General features: G+C 46.5%; 1 protein-coding gene across 1 annotated transcript in view; it reads right to left on the reverse strand.

Moving 5' to 3' along the window:
* LOC130108489 (sodium-coupled neutral amino acid transporter 3-like) overlaps window positions 1–18,435 on the reverse strand; it is an 84,158-nt gene that overhangs the window by 8,903 nt on the left and 56,820 nt on the right. The window contains exons 5-11 of the mRNA XM_056275441.1: window positions 16,997–17,070; window positions 16,069–16,161; window positions 13,268–13,349; window positions 11,076–11,158; window positions 1,863–1,921; window positions 1,351–1,497; window positions 405–484 (exon numbers count right to left, since the gene is read on the reverse strand). Of these exons, the coding sequence (XP_056131416.1) occupies window positions 405–484; window positions 1,351–1,497; window positions 1,863–1,921; window positions 11,076–11,158; window positions 13,268–13,349; window positions 16,069–16,161; window positions 16,997–17,070 (618 nt within the window). The remainder of the gene's footprint in view (window positions 1–404; window positions 485–1,350; window positions 1,498–1,862; window positions 1,922–11,075; window positions 11,159–13,267; window positions 13,350–16,068; window positions 16,162–16,996; window positions 17,071–18,435) is intronic.

The raw sequence follows: 18,435 nt of genomic DNA on the forward strand, positions 1-18,435 counted from the left end.
CATATACACACACACACACGTCATCAACATATCCAGTGACAAAACACACGCCGACATATACGTGGCCTAGTTAGCCGGAAAATACCATCCTGAGCTCTAGGGCTATTTGCTTGTACTTCCTGCCCACAGAGTAGGCCTGGGAGGTTAGAAAAGGAGTGAAACTGTTGCATGGAAAACACGTAAACGTGGTTTAAAAGCAGGATGACACCCTGAAACTACCGTCATGCTCTGTTGTACAAGCGGTGCGTACATATCTCAAATTAAAGTGAAAGCGGAGCATATGACTGGGTGATGAGCAGCCAAGCAACAAGCAGACGCCGTGGCTTCTCCCCTCTGCCTCGCGACTTATCCCTTGTTGTCCGAAACCGAGCAGTTGCATCCTGGGAAAGTAGGGGGAAACATACTTGCGCAGCTCTGTGTAGATGGGCAGGACCTCGGGGTGGCACACAAAGGCGAACGCCAGGATGGGGATGGTGTAGGCCGTCTGAAAATGAACCCCAACATGTCACCATAGATACAGCGGCGCCATCCCAGACGTCTCACCACCAACCTCGCCAGTTATTGCCCATTACTTGTTCAGACACATCACAGAGAGCTAATTGTTTCCCTGTGATTAAGTTGGACCTGGCAACTGACCAGCTTTAGCCTGTATAAGAATGCCTTCCACATAAGCTGCTAAGCAGCGGGGACTGGTTTTACTAGCCTGGGCTAGGAAAATCTCATACATCTTTAAGGGAAGCAAATAAAGCCTTAATAGGATTGTGTTAAAATCAGTAGCAACTAGTTAATGTTCTGTCGCCAGTAAGCCGCAGGGTAAATGACTGTGCATAAAACATTTAATACTTATTTGTTATATTCAAATCAATGCTAGCCTAATATCTAGGGGTAGGTGTTCCTGTGCGTTAGCAGGGGTAGGTATGGCAACTGAGACGAAGACGTACTGAGAGAAATGTCAAGCCTTTCCCATCACGTTCATCCCCCCAAATTATTCTGTCTATAAGAAGAGTAATTGCACAGCCCCACGGTGTGACAGGGATGCCAGAGAATTATTTCTACTCTGCTACAGCTCAGACAGGGGTAGGAGAGATGTCCCTCGAGCCCGCCATAAACCATTGATCCCATTACCTGTCGCTCATCGACTCACTAAAACCCAGACCTGAGGGCCCTGGCAGTACTTGGGTGCTTTGAACAAAATGTGGTTTTTCATGCTGCCGGGAGGTTGTAAGTGTGTCAAACTTGCAATGCATACTGTCATCAACAACATGCCAGAGATGACTGGGAGTGCCAGCGGGTGGCGGTGGGGTGCAGGGTGGATGTGAAGGAGAGCTGGAGTGACGTGCTCGCGCCTACCTGTGAGTTGAGGTTGACTAGTTTGGGAACACAGGCCGGATTGTCTTCCCCGCCTGAATCCACAGCACTTAAGTTCGTGCTGATGGCGGTGCCGTTGAAAGCAAAGTCCACAAACGGACAGGGAATAGCAAACTTCTTGTAGATGACCTGCGGTGAGCGGAGGGGGGAGAGGAATTACAGGCGGTCAAAAAATATGGCCAGCCTCAGTCGAGCAGTGAAAGTGCCAGAGAGAGAGGGAGCGATGCATGTGGATTACAGTTTCCAAAATCAAAACTAGGTCAGGGGAAAACAGAACAAAGGCAGTCTGGAACTGTAGGGTACAAAAACTGGCCCATGGAAATGGATAGGATGAGACGGGAATACTAAACAGGGGGGAAGGGGGAAAAATAAAGTCTGTTGTGATTGGCTGCTCTTGGTGTATCTGATTAGTGTTGCTGAATAGCAAAAATTAGCAAACACTAATCCCGTTGACTCATGCATGTGTTGACTACATTGATGTGAGGAAGACTTACTGCGATGAGGAAGAAGACCATGCAGCTGAGGGAGAAGCCACTGGTGTATCCCAAGTACCCTGAAACAAACAGGCTTCTTTAGCATCAATCCCATCAGGCCTCACACTCCATCATCCCACCAGGTTATTGTTTATTTATTTATTTTTATTCTCCCCCCCCCTTTTATTTTTTGCCCCAATTGTATCCGGCCAATTACCCCACTCTTCCGAGCTGTGCCCAGTCGCTGCTCCACCCTCTCTGCCGATCCAGGGAGGGCTGCAGACTACCACATGCCTACTCCGCTACATGTGGAGTCGCCAGCCACTTCTTTTCACCTGACAGTGAGGAGTTTCACCAGGGGGACGTAGCGTGTGGGAGGATCACGCTATTCCCCCGCCCCGAACAGGTGCCCCAACCATCCAGAGGAGGCACTAGTGCAGCGACCAGGACAAATACCCACGTCCGGCTTCCCACCCGCAGACATGACCAGTTGTAGGGGCGCCCGACCAAGCTGGAGGTAACAGGGCAGGCAAGTAGCCAGGTAGGTGGTTTTCGTGTCTGAACCCCCCCCCCCCCGAAACCCCACGGCCCGTCTGAAATGGCACCAATAATTATTTAGTTATCGTTTTGATTATTTGTCACCACCCCTCTAGCCTACTCATACACTGCATCTATCGTGACTGATAGGCGTTAAACCTGTCAGTTAATTTGTTTCCAAACATGATGTATCTTATTGGTCTGTTTTGTAAAACAAATAAAATCACACGCTTTTGATTGGCTCAGGGGTCTGACAAGTCAGCTAAGCAACGTGCCACTGGTTATGCTAGCTAAATGGTCAATCTATAGTTTGCTTTTCAAAAGCAATGGAGCCGCCGAAAGCTACCTGTAAATCAGGCAAGAGCAGTAAAGTTAATATTCGTAAAATCAGTGATTTTTTTGTTTCAACGTGTCCCGACTCAAAAAAGAAAAAAAAGAACATTACAGATGATCTGGTCACTAACGTTACCGATTTCCCGGAGCAAGTGTTAGCAGACCCGCCGTCCTCTACCTCGGAAACGTTTTCACACGACTTTGTGGATTATATTGGTGGGAAAAAATCAGACGAACAGAGAAGAGAAATATACTCACTGGACTGGACGGCCAATATCGGACAAACATTGCCTACAAAACTAGGAGGTAAACTACGTTTCCAACGTCATTGGATTGACCAGTTTAGCTGACTAGTGTAACCCTGTGGTTAAATTATAGGCCTTAGATATATTATATTGCACTATTAGATAAGAGTTTGGCCTATGTTTGTTATTTTGTATACCTTTTGATATGAATATATTATATTGTTGATATTGTTCTGCAAAACAGTTGTTTACCAATGTGAAATGCATTTGCTTTAGTGTTGAAACTTACCATTGTTGTGATTGGTTGGCTGTGGAGAGAATACCTTACCTTGAATGTGATTGGTTGAGAGGGCAGCGGAAAACGTCACCACGAGTAGACTGGACGGAGAGAAAGAGGTCTCTCGTCCCTTGTGTGAGCAAAACGGAGCAGTTTGATGTCGAGTTGTTATATGCTATTTTGCGGTGAGAGAAATGTAATTGAAGTTTAGTGAACAGTGATGTGTGCGGGTGTCTGACCGAGACCCATCCCGGGAAGCGATATTATGAACCCTACATAGGCCTCGCCAAAATCCCGTTTCTGGCTTTGTCACGTGTGCGCCACCGTAGCAACGCGAAAATATGTTGTTATGGGGTTAGCGCTCATCAAGGAAACGCTGTACACCCACAATTTAACCTGTCTAAGTTATCCACAATCAACATTAATATAATACCAATAACGTATCCAAGGAGCAGAGGCAGACCTTGTAACCTAAAATTGTTAGGTTAGTCAACTTAAGGCTATTCTTTCCCTCACAATCATAATTTCAACCCCATGGTTCACTTTTTAGACGATTCATAAGTTATGTAACTTAATATTTTGATTATTTTTAATCAAAACCAAAAATAATCTAGACTTCCTGCTTAATTTCGTTTTCAGGGCAAACACTTAAATCATAAGACAAACATCCTAGTCATGTCTTTCACTTCATTTACCAGAAAGTTTACATTTTCTACTATTAGCCTAAGCCTATAGTGTATAGTGCACAGTGTTGTATAAAGAAGGCCTGCTGAAAAGCTATAGGCTACTTGGGTAAAAGTAATGAAGTATCAGACATCGAAACTACTCAAGTTTCAATGAGCAATGAGGATCATGAACAGAGGAGAGCACATAAGACTGCCATTTTAATTATTATTTTGCCACTAGGGGGAGAAATTTACTAACTTTGGCGACCAAAATTGAAGGTAGCTAACGTTAGCTTTGCTTCGCACCGAGTTGATAGTTGATTGTTTCCTTAGCAACGCAGCGGAAATCCGGCGTCCGTTCGCGAGATTTGGGACAGGGTACGGGATTTTGGCGAGGGCTATGTAGGGTTCATAATATCGCTCCCGGGAACTGTTTGTGTGGACTGGGGAGACAAACTGACTACTCGTCAGTCCCATATGTGGACCCAGTGACGTTACGGAGCGAGCTAGCCAGTCGGTGTTCGTTGTTAGCACAGCAAGACGGGCGAATGGACTGGATGCGGTAAGGGGCTTTCCCCACAGTGAGTCGGGCCGTCTTCTAGTTTAGCGAAGTAACATTATCAGTTACAGTGTAGTGGTGGGTTCATGCGACCATCGAGGAACGCAGAAGGAGTCGTCTGTTGCCGTGTTGTGCTGCCGAGGTGAGCGCACGGTTCGACCGTGAGATGGTGCTAACGGCTGACTAGCCAGTTAGTTAGGATGGCTGCCGGCCTGACGTTCGCTGCTGCGCTGTGGCGGGAAGCGCGAGACGAAGAGGAGCATTCTTTGTGAGTACAAGCCGGATGTCGGGCTCCCAAGGGGAGCGAAGAGGGCTGTTTAGGGTCCCCACGTACCCGATAAAGAAACAGGCCTGCAACTGGGGGTTGACTTTCTTTTATTTTATTGCCGGCTTAGTTATAGGGTTATTGAGCTGTATGCTAATGTGTTAGTCTGATTAATTTGTGTATATCTGAATGCAGATGCTTGTTAGCCATTGAGGCTTATCACTTTCATTCATTCTAATAAATATTACTCATAATACATTTGTATATATAATTCTATGTACCTGTGTGAGTGTGGATTATTCATGTGTGTTTATTCCTGTGGTGTCTAGGCTATGGTAAGTGACATGTTGAGACAACCATAAAGGGCTAGTCCACCATTTTAATATAAGTTACTCGGTGACACATTGAGGTGTCTAGACCATGTTAGATTGCCTTAAAGGGGTCAAATGCCATATTTGAGCGCCTTAAAGGGGTAGTCAACCTTTTTAGTTGGAGTTACCAGATGACACTGTAAGACATTTAGAGCCTTTAGAACATACTTTAAACACATAAGAAGCGAAGTTAACATACTTCAATAGTTTATTCGATACCAAGTTGTATAGAGAACTCAGGAGCGTTGTCCTTGACAGTTAAAAGGGATAGATAGCGCTACACTAGTATACTCAACAAGGTCCGACGGTTGTTTTTGTAAACACTGTGTTGCGTTTGCAGTCGAGCATGTGGGCAAGGGAGGGCACAGAAAAGCTGGCAAGCTAATTAATGTCCACTTCTCAGACTGGAAACATGCTTTAGAGACGTTCAAAGACCATGCACGAAAGGCATATCACAAGGATGCATGTTTGAAAGCGGACAATTTCCAAATGGTTCTCAACAATAAAATGGATGCAATTTCACTGAGGCTAGATTCTGAGAGAAAAAAAGCGAGTCCAAGAAAACAGAGAAAAACTCAAAAGCATCATTGCAACGTTGATTTTTTGCGGTCGCCAAGAACTCGCCCTGAGAGGTGATATTGATTCAGGACCAGTGACATTGAATGAGCCAACTCACAATGACGGAAATTTCAGGGCTTTACTCAGGTTTAGGGCTACATCTGGCGACACAGTACTGTTACAACACTTGAGTAAATGTGCAGCAAACGCTAGCTACTGCAGTCCTGATGTACAAAATGAAATAATCAGCATAATTGGAGATGTGATAACAAACAAACTGGTGCAGAAAGTAAACTCCGCGCAGTGTTTCGCTGTGTTGGCAGATGAAATGAAAGATGTTTCAGGGCGGGAGCAGCGTTCTGTCTGTGTCAGATACGTGAACCAGCATGACAGCCAATATAGCATCAGAGAGGATTTTTTTGTCCTTTGTTGATATCGAGAAGTTAACCGGGGAGGCAATCGCCAATTCAATCGAAAGTCAGTTGACGAATGCAGGCGTTGATTTACAGTTTTTACGTGGCCAGGGATACGACGGCGCATCTGCCATGAGTGGCCGTTTAAATGGTGCCCAAGCTAAAATCAAAGAGAAGCACAAGCAAGCAGTTTATGTGCACTGTGCCAGCCACAGTTTGAATTTGGTCCTAAACAAGTGCTGCACTGTACAAATGGTGCGAAATTGCTTTGGAATTGTCTCGGAAATCTGCACTTTTTTCCATGATTCGGCTTTGCGGTCTGCCAGTCTGCGACACGAGACGGAGCGTCTTTTACCCGACTGCAAGAAAACGCGACTGACGAAGTTGTGTGAAACGAGATGGGTCGAACGCCATGACGCAATATTTACATTCAACGAGCTTTTAGACCCTGTGCGATCCAGCCTGCAGAAAATCGGTGAAACCTTCACAGGAGACACATCTGTCAAAGCCACTCAGCTCTTTAATTCAATTGACAATGCAGAATTCATGCTGTCCATGAATGTGAGTGAGAAGATGCTTGCAAAAACCTACCACCTGTCCACCTTCCTTCAGAAGGAAAATTGTGACTTGGTGAGTTGCGTTTCAGCTGCTGATGCTGTTATTAAGCAGGTAGATGAGATGAGGGCTAACTCTGAGATGGAGTTCAGGCAGATTTTCCAAAAGACCTCTTCCCAAGCAGCCAAGTATGGGGTTGAATTTCGACCACGAAGAGGCATGGACTGCAATGAGGATCCATTGAAGGCCTGTGAAAATCACTACTGGCAAAAGCTTTTCATAGTCATGCTTGACTTTTATTCATCACAGATGAAGGAACGCTTCAGCAAACACAGAAATGTGATCTCCAACCTCTGCTCCTTACTGCCATCTAAGGTCAGCATGCTGAACGACAGCTCAGCTCAAGCGCTCTCCAACCTGTATCCTGATGAAGTGTCACCGCATCTGGAAGTTGTAAAGTCAGAAATTGACACCTGGCGGGATAAATGGAAAGATGCAACTTATGTTCCACAAAATGCCATTGAGGCATTAAATGCCTGTAACGGTGAGTTGTTTCCAAGCATCTTCAAGCTTCTCCGCGTTTTGACCATGCTTCCTGTCACCAGTGCCCATGTCGAGAGAAGTTTTTCCCGTCTGGGAAGGATCAAGGACAAAATGCACAATACAATGACGGAAAGACGGCTTGATGGACTGACATTGCTCTCGGAGCACAGAGACATTGTGGTGACGCCGGAAGAGGTACTGGACATCTTTTGCAGACAAAAAAAAAGACGATTGGACCTGCTTTTATAAGGTAAGACCCACTTTTATTTATTAATGCATTGATGATTATCTATGGGCCATTAATACGTTGACATTTACCGTACGGTTGGGTATTAGGCTATAGTATACAATGTGGGAATTTTATTTACCGGTAGTTTTCGGCAGTGTTGCCCCCCCCCCCCCAAGATATGTTTCTGGCTACGGGCCTGTAACAGGGGGATTTGATCCGGCGATCCCCGTGTTGGTAGGCGATGGAATGGACCGCTACGCTAGCCGGACGCCCCCACCACGTTATTCTTACAGCGGCACGTCAACACTGGTAGACTGAATGACATCATTCTAGCTAACATGGAGGCTCTCTGCACTAACTATCCTAGCTAACATTCTAGCTAACATGGAGGCTCTCTGGACTAACTATCCTAGCTAACATTCTAGCTAACATGGAGGCTCTCTGCACTAACTATCCTAGCTAACATTCTAGCTAACATGGAGGCTCTGGACTAACTATCCTAGCTAACATGGAGGCTCTCTGGACTAACTATCCTAGCTAACATTCTAGCTAACATGGGGGCTCTCTGGACTTACTATCCTAGCTAACATGGAGGCTCTGGACTAACTATCCTAGCTAACATGGAGGCTCTCTGGACTAACTATCCTAGCTAACATTCTAGCTAACATGGAGGCTCTGGACTAACTATCCTAGCTAACATGGAGGCTCTCTGGACTAACTATCCTAGCTAACATTCTAGCTAACATGGAGGCTCTGGACTAACTATCCTAGCTAACATGGAGGCTCTCTGGACTAACTATCCTAGCTAACATTCTAGCTAACATGGAGGCTCTCTGGACTAACTATCCTAGCTAACATTCTAGCTAACATAGAGGCTCTCTGCACTAACCAACCTCCTCGCTTACTAGTAATAAGTAATCATTGGGGCCGTGGAAATTGGTTAAGTATCATTTTTCACAATTAATTTTAAATGATGGGGATTGGGTTGTCCCTCCACTGTGCGTTCTTCAAACCCAGAATAAACTGGACGGAGCCCGTGTGAGGGATGCTGGAGCTCATTACTGGGCTCTGGCTGCACCAACTGGCTTTGCTTTCTGTATTGTTTTCAAAGGAGATAGATTCTTAATAAGAGCTCAGCCGCCAAACACAGATTCTCTCTCTCTCTCTCTCTCTCTCTCTCTCTCTCTCTCTCTCTCTCTCTCTCACTCTCACTCTCGCTCTCTCTCTTAGTGGCCCCTTTTCCCCTCCTCCGTTTTCCTCTCTGTATTTTGCTCAGTTATTTCATGTACTTGCATAATGATTCATTCTGTCACTGCTGCCTTGACTTGGGTTGAGCTTACATAAATAGGACCCACTCTTGCAAACAGACTGTATGAGGACACAAAGAGAACATGGGGGGGGGGGGTCGCCTGATAGTGATCGTTTACTGTGTGTGTGCGCACATCAAAAGAAAATGTTAAGGGACGTCCGGGCGGCGTGGTGGTTTATTCCGCTGCCTACCAACACGGGGATCGGCGGTTCGAATCCCCGTGTTACCTCCAGCTTGGTCGGGCATCCTTACAGATACAATTGGCTGTGTCTGCAGATGGAAAGACAGATGTGGGTATGCGTCCTGGTCACTGCACTAGCGCCCCCTCTGGTCAGTCGGGGCGCCTGTTCGGGGGACTGGGGGGAATAGCGTGATCCTCCCACGCACTACGTCCCCCTGGTGAAACCCCTCACTGTCAGGTGAAAAGAAGCAGTTGGTGACCCCACCATGTATTGGAGGAGGCGTGTGGTAGTCTGCAGCCCTCCCCGGATCGGCAGAGGCGATGGAGCAAAGACCGGGATGGCTCGGAAGAGTGGGGCAATTGGCTAGGTACAACTGGGGAGAAAAAGGTGGAACCCCCCCCCCAAAAGAAATCTGGTCTGGCTGGAAGCACCAAGGTAGTACGTACATCTCCGCTGTACAGCTCAAACGAAGAGAGATGCTAATAAAATTGAATTATATGTATGTATGTGCTGACAGAAGGGGAAAAAGTAGAGGAGAAGAAGAAATGGGCGCAACCATAGGGAGAGGGACGGAGCAGGGTTATCTATAATCCTCCTGTCAACGGAACGATCAGTCAGTTATGTAGAAGATAGAGTTCATGTTGCAAAGAGGAGGATCATCATCATTAATAAAGTAAAGAACCCAGAAATAGCTGGCGCGAGAGCCATATTGTGGGCAAACGCCACATGGCCTAGGACCACATCTTATAATTTCCTCTGCTTTCCCGCTTAGTCAGAAAAATAGTAAACGTGAGCAATGGTGCCAGCAGGAGATCCACTGGGATGTCCATAGAAGAGGCGGCGATAACCAGGAGATGGCACTCAAATCGTTCACATAATCTGCACCAGTTTCTTTACAACACAATTGTATCTTATATAGTTGTGTAATTAAGAGGATGAGGAGACATAATCTGATAAATCAATACAAATGACTATTTAAGTATAACAGACTAAGAAACCTGTCGGAGGTATAGTGCTGAGGCCATCTTGGCACCCTTCTGCATGACCATGTGGTAATTTGAGTATTGGCAGGAAGCTCTACAGTGGAGTAATGAGACCAACAAGGTTATCATCAAGTGTTTACTGCCACGTCATCTGGTAATTAACACAACATCAGCATCTTTGTGTACTAGCTGTAGACAGTGGGAGACCATAGGGGAGGGGAGGTATGTTGTGAGGAAGGCCACCCGCTAGATCTGCGTTAGCATGTGAGTGATAGTAGACTTATCGTTTCAAAATGGTTTCGATCCACTTGCCGTACACTGTGTCTGACAGTTTTTATATCATATGTAGTGAATTCACGGGCCAGCCAGGATGCGAACCCGGGTCGCCTGCACCACGGGCGACTGGTGCAGGCGACCCGGGTTCGCATCCCAGCTGCAGCAGTTCCCGGCTGCCCCCCGAATTCACTACATTTGGTGTCAGAAGTGGGCTGGTGAGACCGTGAGGCCATCAGAAGCACGTGTGCCCAGAGGCGTGAGGGAGCTGGTATGCTGAAGCATGGGGATGCACTTCCCGAAGAAGAGGGGTGGTGTAATGAGCATGAATGAGTAGACTCGCTAGCTAGTTGGCTAACAGGTCGGACCCTTTAGTCGACTGGTTAATGTAGTTGCCCGTGGTGCAGGAGACCTGGGTTCGCGTCCTTGTTGCGGCGGTTCCTGGCTGCCCCCCGAATTCGCTACACATTCTTCTTGGCTTTTATACATATTGCTTTTATTTGTGCTCTCACCGTCTTATCCATCTTTTTTCTTCCTCCTGTTTTGTAAACCACTTTGGTGCAAACTAGCTAGATCATTTAAAGCGCTAAATTAATAAATTTGACTTGATTTCATTATATATTTCTTAGGTCTACCCGCACACATTCATTACCACAGTTTTCACTCTCTGTTCTCGGTAGGGTAATGGCCAAATCAGTAAAATGGAAAATATTTCAAGGTCGTTGGACTTTTCCTCAGAAGGCAACGATTTTAATTTGAGCTTGTTCTTACTTATCCATCAGTCTCGGTTTACCTTTTCATCTACTGACTTGTTTTATTTAATATGCAGTCCTAATCTATTTTTCTTTTTTCGTGCAGAACAGAGAGCAGGCATCAGAATGTGAGACAGGCAGACTAGTGAGAGCACTGATGCTGTGATGCAGAAGCTGCCACTCACCCAGCTGCTTCATCAGAGCCAGAGGAAGGATCACTGCTATCGACACGATGATCACCAGGTAGTTCCCATTCATGTACCATTCACTGGAGGAGAGGAGGGGAGAGAAAATAGGGGCACTTAAACTTAAACACGCCAGTGAGTCTGAAGTCCATGTCCCCATGTTCAGTGGTTGGTGTCAGGTATTGATCAAGAAGGCAAGGGCAAAAGCAGTCGATAGCAGGATGTGGTTTATCGTGCCTAGATGTGTGCATCACCGATTACGGTGTAAAGTCTGAAGACTTACCAGTCACAGGTGGTAAATCTTAAGGCCAACACAAACTTACTACGTACACAGCTAAGCATACTATGCCACACACAAATCATCCCTGTTTTCCCCCTGACACCAAACCTTTACAGGGGACATGTCCCTGAATAAAATCTAAGCATCTCCAATACCAGTCGAAAACACAGCTCACTCATATTCAGCTATGACTGACTGACTCAATGACCAACTGACCAACCATATGACCGACCGACTGACTGACTGACTTAATGACCAACTGTCCGACCATATGACCGACCGACTGAATGACCGACTGATCGACCAACCGACTGAATGACCATATGACCAACCGACCGACTGAATGATCATATGACCGACCCACTGATCGACTGACAAAATGACCATATGACCGACCGACTGAATGAATGACCATATGACTGACCGATTGACTGAATGACCATATGACCAACTGACTGACCAACTGAGTAGCCCAATTAAGTGGACCACTATGACAATCCTCTGGCATCCAACAACCAGTGGGGAATGGTGTGAAGAATCAAGTCCAAGGTCTAGACGCTGTCTATCACTGTGAGCCCTGGACAGGCGTTGTGACACTGGGGTGCAGAAAAACATCGCAGGTTGACTGTATGGAAGAGGTGAATGAGTCAAGGTGGAAAGACATATGACACACACACTCCACCGCACATTACACCTCCATTCACAACAGCGCCGTGTCCGGGGGGGGGTGGCTATTTTTGGATCGATGCGGTGAGGGATGATTAATTTCATGTCTTTCATGAGGTGTCAGACGTCATAGAGATGCAGCATCTGTAGCCCACACGCATTTTTTTTCCAAAATACACAGCTTCATCCAATCCGCTGTCAGTCCACCCATATGGGCTGCCCAGCAATCTGGCACCTGCACACAATAAACTCGTCGATTTTGAAAAACACACAAATTCACTAACACACTGAAAATACAAAATGTGCGTGAGCAATGGCAGGAAACCTGATAAGACAGGCCATGTAAAGATGCACAAATATCCAAACTCATTCGATACCCCTGCTGACAGACCAGCAGCGTTATAACAGTTTGACTGGTTCAACAAACGTGTGCACAAACAAATGGGTATAGCATCGGTCTGTTATTCGGTGATTTTATTGAGAGCCCTGGACAGCTCGTGCACAGACAGACTTACTGACTATACATGCATGCAGACACAGACTTATGGACACTCATACCAGTGGACGACCATGTTAACATTCAGAGGATAATATGCTGCAGAGGCATTACAGAACTTCCTTTAACCAAAACACTGCCTGTCTGCCACTGCATGCAGCACTGAGCACTGATACTCATACAAGAATATATATTGACACCAGAAAAGATATAGTGAAGTATATATTCTGAAACTCTAAACCGGGCTTCTATGAATCAATTGCATGCACAAAACACATCTGTCCTCAAATCGGCACCCAGGAGTGCCATTCCATATGCCTGCATTGCAGGGTTTTCTATCCTCTGTGTGTGTATGAGTGTGTGTGTGGAGTAATTGTACTGTAACACTTTTTTTAAACGAAAATCAAGGCTGTTTATCGCTTTAAGGCCACCTGCACCAGCCACTGATATCCTATAGTTTACATTCCCAGCCCAACAGTCTTGCTGTGTATAGATGTGTGCCTCTCCGTGGCCATGCTGCCCTCTCCTCCCAGGGTTACTCTCACAGCTGTTCTCAGGACAAATGCTTGCCACACTGAGATTAAAGCTTCTTTATCCCTAGCCAAGAAAATTACATCTATGGGATATGCGCTTTCTCCCCATATGACATTTCCATGGCTACGTTTCCCGTGGACCTGATGTCGGTTCATGTTAAAGGCATACGTTATATCAATTGTTATGTATAAAAAGCAAAGGCAAAAGGCCACTCACCCTGCAGGCTTGTCCACCTTGAGGAAGGCCTGAATGACCAGAGGAAACTCATACTTGACTATGTACAGGTAACTGGACATGGCTGTGAAGGATAGGTATAGGGGCAGATGTAAGTTATTATGAAAATATACAAAATGTGAAACTTACACACACACACAACTAATCAGAAAAAAAATGCACACAGCTCCAATAGGGGTCTCTTAATAACTATCGACCAGTCTCTAATCTTCCATGCTTTTCTAAAGTACTAGAGAGAGTTGTGAATCAACAAGTTTTGACTCATATAGAAGAAAACTATCTATATGACCCCTTTTAATCAGCTTTCAGGGCCTGTCACACCACTGAAACTGCTCTGACCAGAGTAGTGAATGATCTTCTACTAGCTATGGACTCTGATTCCACCTCTGTGCCTCTACTGCTGGACCTCAGTGCAGCCTTTGACACCACTGATCACTGTATACTATTAGACAGAGTAAGTTGTAATTTTGGCGTCTCTGGCTTAGCTCTCTCTTGGCTTAAGTCCTACTTATCTGGAAAAACACATTGTACTTAGTATAAAACATCGAAATTCTCTGATGTTAAATATGGCACACCTCAGGGCTCAGTTCATGGCCCTCTGCTTTTCTCTCTTTATATTTCACCTCTTGGCCAAATTATACGCTGTTATGGAATACATTTCCATTGCTATGCGGATGATACTCAGCTGTATGTGCCCGTAAAGGCTGGTGATTGTACTCAAATCACTAATTTAAAGGCCTGCTTGGCTGCTTTGAAAAAATTGGTTGTCGCTAAATTTCCTGATTTTAAATTCAGATAAAACTGAGATGCTGGTCATTGGCCCTGCTAGACACAGACACCAATTTGATCAAGTAACAATAACAATCGACAACTGTCACAAAGTGTGGCAGCCAAAAATCTTGGTGTTACGTTTAGTCCCAGCCTTTCCTTTGACAGGCACATTAAAGAAATCACCAAGACTGCCTTTTTTCACTTATGTAACATAGCTGAAATTCGGTCTTTTCTGTCCATGGCTGATGCAGAGACTCTTAATACATGCATTAATTTCACCCACACTTGATTACTGTAAGGTTCTGTTGTCAGGTCTGCCACATTCTAGTACTAAAAGTCTTCAGATGGTTCAGAATGCTGCAGCTAGTATGCTAATGCTTGACAATTTAATCATATTACATCAATTCTTGCCTCCCTTCATTGGCTTCATATCCATGTTAAACTTCAAGGTGCTTCTGATGACTTATTTAATCCTACATGGGCTTGCCCCATCATACCTGTCTGATGTCCTTAACCCGTACATTCCATCCCAAGCGCTACACTCTCAAAATAGAGGGCTCCTTGTGTACCCAAAGTTAAAGATAAGTCAGCTGGCAGCAGGGCCTTTTTCCTATCGAGCCCTGTTCTTGTGGAATAACCTGTTTGCTGCAATCGGAGTCCGTTGAGTCCTTTAAATCCAAAATGAAAGCTCATCTTTCTGCTTTAACCTACAATTAGTTGCCTTTAAATTGAGTGCTTCACAACCTGTACTGCATGGTGGATCAGTTTCTGTCTCAATTAATTTACCAACCACTGTTGTGCTGATGAGATTATAGAGTATAGATTATTGACTACTGTAAACTGATCTCTTCTCTCACATCTTTTCTCTCTCTCTGAATGATGTCTTCTCCTTTCTCTTCTCCTGTGTATGTGAATGGTGTGATGTGAGTCTCCCGTGTGCACGTATAGTCTGTCTTCCTCCCAGGTCTCCATGGTGATGGTGGTCACCACCAGGCACTGCTTGGCATCCTGCTCATCATATTCTTCATATATGTTGTAATTCCATTATAATTGTGTTATCCTCTTTCGATGTTGTATTGTGTAAATTGTGTAAACACAACATCCATTGCACGCTGTCCGTCTTGGGAGAGAGCTCCTCCTCTATTGCTCTCCCTGAGGGTTCTTCCTAGTTTTTCCTCCCTGTTAAAGGTTTTTTTTAGGGAGTTGTTCCTTATCCGACGCGAGGGTCTAAGGACAGAACGTTGTGTTGCTGTAAAGCCCACTGAGGCACATTTGTGATTTGTGATATTGGGCTATACAAATAAAATTGCCTTAACTCTAGTCGTAACAATATGTAAGTACAGTGCAGGAGGCTCAAACACATACAGAACCTACTGAGCACACATCCTAAGTCTGTCCAGGACCCACATAAACTCACAGTGTCCATCCAGCAAGTGTTGTCCTGGGGACAATATTACAGGAAACGATGAAGACAAGAACGAAGTGATAAATCTGATGTTTTGTGGATTGATTGACATCATGAATTTTATATATGTATATATATATGTATGTATATATATATGTGTGTGTGTGTGTGTATATACACACACACATATACATACATACATACATACATACATACATACATACATACATACATACATACATACATATATAGTATATATATCCTGCAGGACTGGGCAAAAAAATAATGCGAAGTAAGGAAGGTAGGCACATACTTTCCCCTTGCTAATGGGTAACAATTTGTCATTGTCTATATTTAGATTGCCAGTGACCCACATCTGAACATCCATTTCATACCCATGCTGACCTGTCATCACATAAACCACATCACATTTTTAAAAAGGCAGAAGGGGAAACCGTTAGCAGAGCTAAAAGGTTAGCACTACTTGCAAAAACGCACACACGGAGTTTGTGTCTGCACACTGTGTGTGTGTGTGTGTGTGTGTATGTGTGTGTATTAGTGTGCTTTGAATGGCAAGATGGCAGAGAGTGTGTGACAAATGCTTCACCTCCAATGTTCTGTAGTGTGATGGCAATGCCTGCAGCCATCTTGCCTGGCGTCCCAAAGGCCCTGTAGCCCAGCTGCTCATAAGCACGGATACCTGAGGCACAAATAGCAGACAACAACATATTCTTTTGCAGCGAGGCCATCATTGCAAGACATGGAGCTGCAAAACGGAGACTTCTAGAAAGCTCGACTCTGTTCCGGGTGTCCTGCTGGATAATACAAGGCAGTTAAATTGTGTTTTGGGGGAACAACTACAGGTGACAGCAAGCTTAAAGCTGGCGGGGACACGATGTCTTGCTGCAGCTCGTTTTATTTATTTATTTATTTTCTATTTTGCCCCCTTTTTCTCCCCAGTTGTACTTGGCCAATTACCCCACTCTTCCGAGCCGTCCCGGTAGCTGCTTCACCCCCTCTACCAATCCGGGGAGGCCTGCAGACTACCACATGCCTCCTCCAATACATGTGGAGTCGCCAGCTGCTTCTTTTCACCCGACAGTGAGGAGTTTCACCAGGGGGACGTAGCACGTGGCAGGCTCACACTATTTCCCCCTGTCCCCCCCCCCCGAACAAGCGCCCCGACCGACCAGAGGAGGCAGCGACCAGGACACATACCCACATCCGGCTTCCCACCCACAGACACGGCCAGTTGTGTCTGTGGGGATGCCCGACCAAGCCGGAAGCAATGCGGGGATTCGAACCGGCGATCCCCATGTTGGTAGGCAACGGAATAGACCGCCACACTACCCGGACACCCTACAGGCCCATTTTAGAGATCCACGATGCTTATTTCCACGGACATTCTGGCTGTCTCGCTAATCACGACACCACCACCCTTCTGCTCCTCCTACACTCCAGGGTTCGGAACCCCTCTCTGTTGGCGCTGAACATCTCCACACAGGCGGTGGGTTAGTTTACTCGGGGCTACATACCTACAATTCCGGACGACTTCAGCAGCAAATGGATGGAGTACGACGAGAGGCCCGCCACCACCGTTAGGAGTACCCTACAAAGGACGCACACAAGTAATAATCATAACAACATTCATTTCAGCTGATCGTGTTGACAGACGCAGAGCCTTTTCCTTGGCAACATGGACAGCTTGTGGAAAATGTCTCGGCCGTCCAGAGGACATTCCCACGCTGTCCACTGCATGGCAAGCTATTTACCCAGCTGCATCGCAGGGGTATGGTTTCTGGATGTCAGAACCGAGAATGCGTTTGAGGACAGGACCCCCCGGCGGTTCCGGTTCACCCGGGGCCGGACTCCAGTTGTGCCGAGCCGGCCGCTCTGCCACAGGAAGTAACCGCACGCACCAGACGGGCGGGTGTAATGGGGGGGGACGTTTTTGGATCTTTCCAAGCGAGCACAGAGACCGGCTGTATGAGGAGGAGAGCCGCAGTGTGAGCCGCTCTTTGACGACATTAATGTTCTCCCTCGTCGCTTTACAAAAGTGGACCGGCCTTCCAGCTTTCAGTCGAAACAGCCAAAATCCCCCCTTCCCCATCTTCCATCATAACAAATCACATCCCCTCCGATTCACTAGCCTGCGTCCTTAATTACCTTCCTTTGGTCAGCCTCTTCTCTTCATGCCTTCTGTACAGCAGCCGTCTGCTCAGAAACGCCCTGGCACTGACTTGTGCACTAATTACTACTAGACTATTACCACTTTTTTGGGGGGGGGGGGGTTCCACCATTTTCTCCCCAATTGTACTTGGCCAATTACCCCGCTCTTCCGAGCCGTCCCCGGTCACTGCTCCACCCCCTCTGACAATCCGGGGAGGGCTGCACACTACCACATGCCTCCTCCCATACATGTGGAGTCGCCAGCCACTTCCTTTCCCCTGACAGTGAGGAGTTTCTCCAGGGGGACGTAGCACGTGGGAGGATCACGCTATCCCCCCCCCCCCCCCCCGGCCGAACAGGCGCCCCGGCCGACCAGAGGAGGCGCTAGTGCAGCGACCAGGACACATCCCCACATCCGGCTTCCCACCCGCAGACACGGCCAACTGTGTCTGTAGGGACGCCCGACCAAGCCGGAGGTAACACGGGGACTCGAACTGGCGACCCCCGCGTTGGTAGGCAACGGAGCAGACCGCTACGCCACCGGGACGCCCTTTAACGGCTGGTGCCTTCATCGTAGGTTGCCTTGGATACGAATTTCAGCTGAATGCCTACAGTGTGAATGTAAGTGAGAGGAAAAATACTGAACTCTTTGGTCCACATCCACCGAACCCACTGCTCCCATGGTTGGGCGCCTCACTCAGGCCAAACATCCTGATGTGGTCACCAGCAAAGGCCTCGGTCTGCTGACTTTGTCTGGGCAGGTCCTCTTCATTCCAACTATTTCCTACTTGTTGTGATTTTTTTT

This window comes from Lampris incognitus, chromosome 2 (assembly GCF_029633865.1).
Source record: "Lampris incognitus isolate fLamInc1 chromosome 2, fLamInc1.hap2, whole genome shotgun sequence".
Taxonomy (NCBI): domain Eukaryota; kingdom Metazoa; phylum Chordata; class Actinopteri; order Lampriformes; family Lampridae; genus Lampris; species Lampris incognitus.